The sequence below is a fragment of the Dipteris shenzhenensis genome, chromosome 17 (genome assembly GCF_047967505.1).
Source record: "Dipteris shenzhenensis isolate YYH24624 ecotype China chromosome 17, Dip_SZ_1.0, whole genome shotgun sequence".
In the NCBI taxonomy this organism is placed as follows: domain Eukaryota; kingdom Viridiplantae; phylum Streptophyta; class Polypodiopsida; order Gleicheniales; family Dipteridaceae; genus Dipteris; species Dipteris shenzhenensis.
This window is the reverse complement of record NC_141612.1, coordinates 13,481,979-13,490,211: the sequence shown is the minus strand read 5'-3', so window position 1 is coordinate 13,490,211 and position 8,233 is coordinate 13,481,979. Positions and strand designations below refer to the sequence as shown.

General features: G+C 45.0%; 1 protein-coding gene across 2 annotated transcripts; it reads right to left on the bottom strand.

Annotated features, from left to right (window-relative positions):
* Positions 1-2,056: 2,056 nt before the first annotated feature.
* Positions 2,057-5,563, bottom strand: LOC147891712 (uncharacterized). 2 transcript variants are annotated; one of them, XM_087388376.1, is made up of 6 exons: positions 4,580-5,561; positions 3,546-4,384; positions 3,268-3,426; positions 3,102-3,167; positions 2,483-2,551; positions 2,057-2,399 (listed from the first exon to the last, which is right to left on the bottom strand). In XM_087388376.1, the coding sequence occupies exons 1-6, from the start codon at positions 4,680-4,682 to the stop codon at positions 2,334-2,336; spliced, it is 1,302 nt and encodes a 433-aa protein (XP_087244502.1). In that variant the 5' UTR covers positions 4,683-5,561; the 3' UTR covers positions 2,057-2,333. The 2 variants fall into 2 exon arrangements, with proteins under 2 accessions (XP_087244502.1, XP_087244501.1); XM_087388375.1 differs by having other exon boundaries at positions 3,546-5,563.
* Positions 5,564-8,233: the final 2,670 nt, after the last annotated feature.

The window sequence follows — 8,233 nt, the reverse complement described above, 5'->3', positions numbered from 1 at the left end:
TCTTGACCTATTATAGTGATCATCAATACATTGAGAGTAGTGCACGCAAGACACTTTATACACACATATGTGAAGGCACATTGAGAGTAGTGCACGCAAGACACTTTATACACATATGTGAAGGCATGCAATGTTGAGAGATCACGCTCAACATCATGTGATCATATGTGAATAACATTAACACAGATAGAGTGCTATAAAGGAAAGGGTTAGATGCCCTAACCCTAACCCTAAATGGGTTTGTATATATTCTACATTTTCAACTAAATCTAGTATACAGTTAGTTAGTGCTATGTAGTTGTGCCCTCTCTCCTCATCTCCACTCTTCTCTCCCCTCTTCATATTTTATCATGGTATTAGAGCTCCCTTGCCTTTTGCTCAGGCATTGTGATCCACGTGTGTGAGAGATTGATTGAGAGTTCTCAAGTGATTGCAAGTTCATTACATTCTCTTCCAGTGTGAGAATTTCCATCCATGATACAATTTCTGTCAATAGGATTTCCATTCATCTCTTTTGAGAGTTCGTGAGAGATCTAGTGATTGAGAGAGAGATTTGTGAGTTATTTTTCATTCATTTCTGTGTGAGAATTCCATTCAATTCATTCCATTCATGAGAGAGAGAGACCTTTATACCATGAGAGAGAGCTTTTGTCAATTTGTTCTCCGAGTGACACTGAAAGAGATAAGTTGTGTCCTCTACTACAAGTTGCTCCAAAGCTCAACAGGAGATCTCCAATGTCATTGCAAACCTCTACTCTAGAGTCTAAGGTAGGTAGGAGCACAAGGTGGTGACTCCTTCACCATCAATGACTTTAGGCAACTAAACTTTGACCTTCTACAGCTTCAAAGAATTAAGCAAGGCAGTCGAGCATCTAAGGCCAGCTCTTAATCAAAGTCAACTCATCTGTGACTAAGGTAGTTGCAAGCCCGAACTTTTTGTGTACACAGCTTCTCCATCGAAAGAATGCCTCCTACGGCTCACGGTCAACCAATGCAGGCCAGCTCCAGCCTCCTATCAACAACCAACACCCGCGATATCCAATAGCCCTACTCAGCAGGCAGCAAGCGGCCAGCACATGCAACACAGACATACCAAGCTTAGCATTGCAATAAGATAGCCTCGACCTTGAGCGCTTCTACTAAGAAACTAGAACAAATAGCAGCAAGCCCACAGTCTTACAGCCGGAACACCTCCAGCAGTCTCCTCAGCAAGTGGCTCCCAAAATTCCTAAGCCAATCGCTAGCCAACCTCTTCTCGAGCAGCCACGGGCTACTTATCAAGGGCTACTTATCAACCATACTAAAGTCGTGTGTTTGCTTTGAATAGATGCATAATTTTTAGCAACGTAAGAAGCTCCTTTGGACCTCAAAAGTTTTTGCATTTATCAAAATAAGATTTTCAATGAAGATCGGACACCAATTAGATTAAATAGTTGATTTGAGAACTAAAACTTGAAATCTAAGACACAACATATTAGATCAGTATGTGTAGAGGCTTGAACAATGTTCACATTGGCTTTTGAAGATCTTGGAAAATTGGTACTTTGTGTAGTTGAAGTGTCATTAAAGACTAGGTTCAATATGGACTAGTACTTTGTGATTGTAGACAAATGTATTCAGTCAAAAAACCAAAAGACTAGAACATGTGCCCATAGTAGACACATTCAGGGGCCTACTCCAACTTCAGTTAAGTGGAACCCGTTTAGCAAAAGACCAGCATTTTAGCTGAATCGGCATATTTCCTCGCACCAACAGTTCCATCTCCAAATGTGTAAGTCATTTCCCAGACTGGTGTAAATGTGTGTCTAATCATATTTTAAATGATCTAAAAGCAACCCAAGTTTGATTAAAATTCTAGGAGGTTTTCTTTTAAAAAACGTATTTAAAAAATCCGGGTTTATTTCAAAAGGGTAGTGTCATCTTTTAGTTTTCAAAGCATATGTATACCAATCTAAACAACTCACATTTTACTATGGAGAGCATCGACTCTTCATGTTCTTACAACTATTAGGAAGGGTAGATCTTAGGCAGAACCTTCTATATTCGAAGCAAAAACTTCAAAATTCGACTGCATCACATGTAAAGATGATCAAAGACTGAAATGCCAGACGTTCATGTAATATACATTCTAAGTCATTGAGATACCTGCAGCCACAGCGTATTATACATCCAATATTCAAAATTTGTTTTAATGCCTCAGCTCTACACTCTGTCTTGACAGGACACAGCTTCCCATAAACCTTAGACAACCAATATGCACAGCTAATGATTATTTCCTAGAACCCATCGTACAATCTGCACTATTTGCATTATGCACACGATGACTCCTACAGTTAAAGGGAAGAATTCCCGTTTTGCTGGCACATCCCACTACACTTCGGTCGATTTTCTGATAACTCCTGCAGAATTCAGTGACAGATACTATCAGCATACTGCAAGGATGCAGGAACTCCCCATCTGTAAGGAGGATAATTGAAAGTACCTGAACCTGATGTTGAAGAAGTTTCACATATTCAACAGCTTCATCAAGCATATCAGCGATGTTGGCTTGCTACATGAATCCAAACACAAAAGCTCATGTGAGCAGTTGCTTGTCACTGTGACCAGTTTTTGAGTTCACAACAAAAGATGGCAATTCTGAGAAGGAAGAAGAAACAGAAAAGACAAGCAACTATTCACAAACAAAAGGTGGCTGAGACCATTATGGCATCGGAAATCATCACAGGTCCATCTTCCAGGAGGGGAAAGGAAGATTTTCTTTTTTTTTTGGGGGGGGGGGAGGGGAGAGAGAGAGAGAAGTTGACATTAGAAGACTTGCAGAGCCTGCTCACAATATCCAACAGAAGCTTCGACTATGACATCCTGAAGGTACCTTTCTTTGTTTAGGGTGCTGGAAAAATACGAGATTGCCTTTACATGGCGAACAACATTGCATGCTTATCAAGCTTTCCATATGCAAGAAGACTATATCGCCCATTACATACACAGCCTTTCAATTTCTCTTCGCAGCAACTTCATAAAGCTGAAGTTTTTCTGCTGCCTAAATCTTCAAATCAAATGAACAAGAAAGAGAGAAAGAGAGAGAGAGAGAGAGAGATCACCTTGTCCATGTTTGGTATAAGCTCTTGTAGCTTTTTAATGCCATCACTAATCTTTGTCCTCCTCACCTACAGCCAAGACATTTGTAAAAGATCAGTCATAAAAGAAGTGTTTTCACCTTTAAATGTATCTACAGTGCAGTGGACCTGGTGCCTTCACAAAGCATACCCGTTCAGCGATACTACGTGGATGAGTAGCACAGCCTCTCTTAGCCCGGGACTTACAAAAGGCCGCATCCACCATAGATCTCTCCATGCTTACAGCACTCCCTGGGCTAGTGGTGCCAGGAATGCTAAAGTCATTTGTATTTTCTGTAGTGGATCTTTGCTGCAGCAGGAAGCATCAAAGTTAAATTTCTCCAATGCTGCAAATTCTGCTGAGAAAAGGATAATGCCACTTTTAAGCGTTGCAACACACATACTTCCGTTTTCAGTTTAGCATCTTACAACTGATTCCTTCACTGGCAAGCCTTGAAGTGTCTTGGCTCCAACGTCCCTTCCTCTTTTCTTTTGTCCAAGTGCCGCAACATCCTGCATTGTAGACCTTTTTCTAACCTCGTCCCAGTCAACTGCATAGTTATCCATGAAGGCTGTCCCTCCTCTTCTGTCGAAGGTATTTTCCTCAGAGGACTTCCCCGACGAAGAAGATGCTGCCATTTCACCAGCGGCAGAAATCTCATCAATGCACAATTGCGATAACAGACCTGCAGGGGAGCTACTTTGTCGCAAGAGCCCATTTCCAGTTGGCACAGAAGCTGATTCCATACTGCAAGCCCCTGCAGCAGAAGCATTCCCAATACCCATGTTGTTCACACCCTCGAAGAAACTTCTCGCTGAGAAGCTGGGCAATGTCCCTGGTGGTCCAGTACTCACAAGCGATGTGTTTTTACCTCCAGGATTGCAATTAGACATGCCATCAACTGTGGGATGCATGTAGGAGCCTGGAAAGTGATCACTATTTTCTTCCATGACCAACCTAGACAGAAAATCGGCAGGAGAACTGCTGTGTCTGATAAGACCACTCTTAGCTTGGGGAAGCCTAGTGAAATTCGAACCTCTTGTCATGAACGAATTGTGCACACTAGAGTCTATTGTGCTCTGATGACCTGACTGTGCCACTTGCTGGCTAGCAGGCATCTGAGGACAACAAAACTTTTCCAGCGATTCTTCCAAACCGTTCTCCAAAATCGCAGACAGAGAAGCCCGTTTGACATCCTCTATCAAACTACTACCTCCAGGCCCAGTGTAGTGAGACTGGTGCTCCTTGACGCCGTTCCTTGTAGAGCCTGCAGGAACTTTATCTGTTTGGTGGGTGGGTCTTGAATTACGGAGAGAAGTGGAAGGAACCGAGTCATCAAACAGGAAACTAGTAAACTCAGAGTTCTCAGCCTGACTAAAAGGACTAGAATCTCGTGGGAAAAATTCCTCGTCCACAAGACTTGCGAGCATGGAGCTCGGAGCAGAGTGGTAGCGCATCAAACCTCCAGATACCTGGACGTTATCCGTGTGAACCCTCTTGGAGGCTCCGAACAGAATGGGAGAACCCACAAAATCCGTCTGAAAAGAGCCTGCATCGATATCCATTTTTACTCCCCTAACTCGAGAACGCCTCTTATCGGTCAGACCCACTTTCTCGTTCTGGAAGCAGAAAACGGATGGTCCCGTCACTAATACCTACGGTACATTGTTAGCGCACCTGAGGGGAGTTGCACATCACAAAAAAGGAGCTCATAGGCGGCGAGAAAAGTATAGCGATGAAAATGGACATTAGCTGCTTCACAGTGAACCGACAACGAACGCGAAGAAGGCCTGAAGAATATTATTCCAACGGACGTAGCAAACTACGAGGGCAGTTGAATGCTGCTAGAAAGCCAGGATCTTGCTCTTTAGTCGGAACGTAGAGCGTTGACTCTGTTCCCTCTTCAGAGTGCACATAAATCGAACGGACGAAGCAAATGCCTTTCCAAGAACTGGGTCTGGTCGAGCCAATGCGTGATGTCTGGCTTCGAGATTTTCCATGGACGGGCAGGGTCACGAGAGTCGGAAATGGAAAGGTCCAGCAAAGTGAGTCTGGAAAGCGGGCGAGCGTGGAGATTCGGACCTGAGCTGAGAGCACCGGCTAGGGGGGGCAGTCGGGACAGGAAGGAGGGAGGCAGGGAGGACGGGAAGCAGGCAAGAGGTTGGGGATAGAGATGACATACACAGGGAAATGTAGAAGGCGAGAGGGGGAAGGGATGGTCGGAAGGGAAAGGGACAGAGTCGAATGAGGAAAGGGGGCGATGGGACAGGAGGGAAAAAGCTGCTGATGAGCTCTCCTGGGAAAGCAGAAGATGATCAGGAGAGTCTCATCAGACAGACAGACAGCGGCAGGACGAAAGGAAAGAAGGAGAAAGTGGAAAGTTTACGGCTTGAAATTCGTGAAGAAATCGAATCCTCCGTCGGTTGTCGACCGTCAATGTTTGTTTTTGATCCGCTGAAGATTTTTCGTGGAGAGATTACGGCTTGTTCTTCGTTGGATTGGATGAAATTCGTGAGCAAATCGAATCCTCCGTCAGTTGTCGACCGGAAATGTTTGTTTTCTAATCTGCCGGAGATTTTGTGTTTGATGGATCGATCGCGGAAGATCTTTGGCTTTCGGTCGTATTCTAACTTTCGACGGAATGCCTGGAATTTCCGTCAGAAAATCGAGCTTCCCGTCCTGCAGAGCTACCGGAGCTTGTGCAAATTCCCGTTCTTTCGATTTCGTGACGGGATTCCGAGCGATTCGGCACCAATTTCGTTGACGGGAATCGGGATGCCTGGTATTTCCGTCCAAAATCTACCTCTCCGTCCTGCAGATCGTGCGACTTCGCACGCCCCTCCTTACTATTTCGATCTTTCTCCGATTCTACCTTCGTCAATTTTCCCAAAATTTGCCCCGTTCTTTCGATTTCGTGACGGAGTTCCGAGTGATTTTGGACCCAATGTCGTGACGGAGTGGCTGGAATTTCCGTCGCTTCCGCTCAAAAATCTACTTTCAGATCTACGGCTACCCCGTTCTTTTTGGATTCCGTGATGGCTTCCAACCCAATTTCGTGCCGGAATGCCAGGATTGTCCGTCAAAAATCGACCTTACCGTCCTGCAGGATCCAGATCTACCTATGCCCTCCGTTGAATTTCTATTTTTGCCTTAATTCTGCCCCGTTCTTTCGAGAATTCCAATTTCCGAGCCCAATTTTCGTGACGGAAAGCCCGGCTTGCGCGCGAAAAAAATCTACATTTCCGTCGTGGGGATCTATCTACTGCCGCAACTTTACAGCTCACAGTCGTGATTTTTGTTTTTGTACGGGATTGAATCGTGAAAGCCGCGTCAGGCGATGATGATAAGATCACGGATTCTTTTCAATTTCTTGCTGTCGCAACCCAAAATTTTTCGGTCCGGAATCCTCATCGGCCGGAGCTGATGATCGAGTTGGTTGTTTTTGTGGTCTACGTAGCTAAGGTTCACATTTCCCAACGCCGGAGAAGACACAGGCAACGACGTGATGGAGCTACGGTGCTGAAATTAATCAACGAAAGTTTCAGCTCATGAATCGATGATCCCGGGCCGCCTGATAAAAGTGATAATATGCATGATGATGGTTTTTGCGTCGGACTGATTCGGACATCCGCGCCACCCAACTATCGATTCTGTCGAAAACCTTATAGGTGCTGCCAAATTGCCAAATTTTGTCGCTTGCACTCATTCCGCACCCTCACCCGCCATCATCTTTGTCTTTCCCTCCGTCCGTCCCGTCCCTGCCGGATCTCTTGCATTTCGATTGTGGGTCAGGAATTCTCATTCGATTTTCTTGCATGCCCTTCGATCGCCATTGCTCCCTTGCTTCTTTCCCTCCCCCTCCGTCCGCGAGCCCTCCCTCCCCAACTTCCCGTCAATCATCATTCAATTCGCTTGCATGGCCTCACCGATCCATTGATTGATTCATCATTCATGGCCTTACCGATCGATCGATAGATTGATCGATCGATTGATTGCAAATTTTGCCACCCCCAGATGCATCATATGCATGTACGTACCTCCACTTTTCGACGTCGTCCAGACTCCACCAAACCACCACCAATCATTCCACTTTCAATCCTCTTTTCAAAGTCCCATGGGTCGCACGTGTGAGCCCGACTCTTCAGTTTTGTCCTACAATTTGCAAACCTCAGAATGTCCCCGGTCTGCGAGGACGTGTTCACGCGGTTTGCAAACCACGTGGTTGCCAGTAACCCAAGATACATTCACGTTGCGGCCAGTAGAAAATCCAGCCTTGACACGGACAGGGTGGTTTGCAAATCAAACCTCTCTTGTAAACATGCCCTACGCCTTCATATCGTCGCATGCATCTAGATCCCTATCACCATCACATGGCTCTACGCTATTGCTCATCCCATGGATCATGGGGACAAGCAAGATTGCCTAACCTGTAGCCAAATGCACCATGGGTGTAGTTTGTAAACACACTAAGGGTGACCTCGGTCCCTAATCCCCTCCTTATCACATCATCATCATTGAGTTCAACACAAGTTCCAAGCCCCAAGTCCATTCTTGCCAACGCACATAAATAAGGTGGCAAAACCACTATGTCCCAACAACCATTTCATGAGAGGAAGATTAGATGGATAGAAAGAAGAGTAAGCTAACTTGACCTCTGTCAACTTGATTGAACCAAAAAATCAACCATCTCCCTGGCCAAAAAAAGCTCAAGTCCCAACTCCCGAATCAACATAGTCAAATGGGCTCCCAAAAGCACACTTGTTGATACCACCCAACCATCCCTTGCCACATTACAACCACATCGTTCCTCCATACACACCCATCTTGCTCCACTTAAATAAGCATGTTGGCCGCTAATGTATCTTGGTGTTACACAAGCCAAGGTGACACCAAAGTCAATTGATTCCTGAAAATAATACCCAACCATAGTTGCTTGTTGCTATTTTCAAAAACCAAGCTCCCTCCATTAAATCCCTACAACATCATTTGTTGCTAGACACTTTACATCTTCAAACAAGTGGACACATCATGTACTCTCAAAAAGCCACACACCAACACAGATGGAACTTCACCAAACGGAAGTCCAATTAAGAAAACTTGCCTGCATGCCTCACAT

Excerpts from the sequence above, each read along its gene's own strand:
- LOC147891712 (XM_087388375.1), bottom strand. The coding sequence starts at position 4,682 with ATGGATATCGATGCAGGCTCTTTTCAGACGGATTTTGTGGGTTCTCCC. Across the intron at positions 3,168-3,267 it reads CACGTAGTATCGCTGAACGG|GTGAGGAGGACAAAGATTAG; the intron begins GTATGCTTTGTG and ends TCTTGGCTGTAG. Across the intron at positions 2,552-3,101 it reads TTATACCAAACATGGACAAG|CAAGCCAACATCGCTGATAT; the intron begins GTGATCTCTCTC and ends GGATTCATGTAG.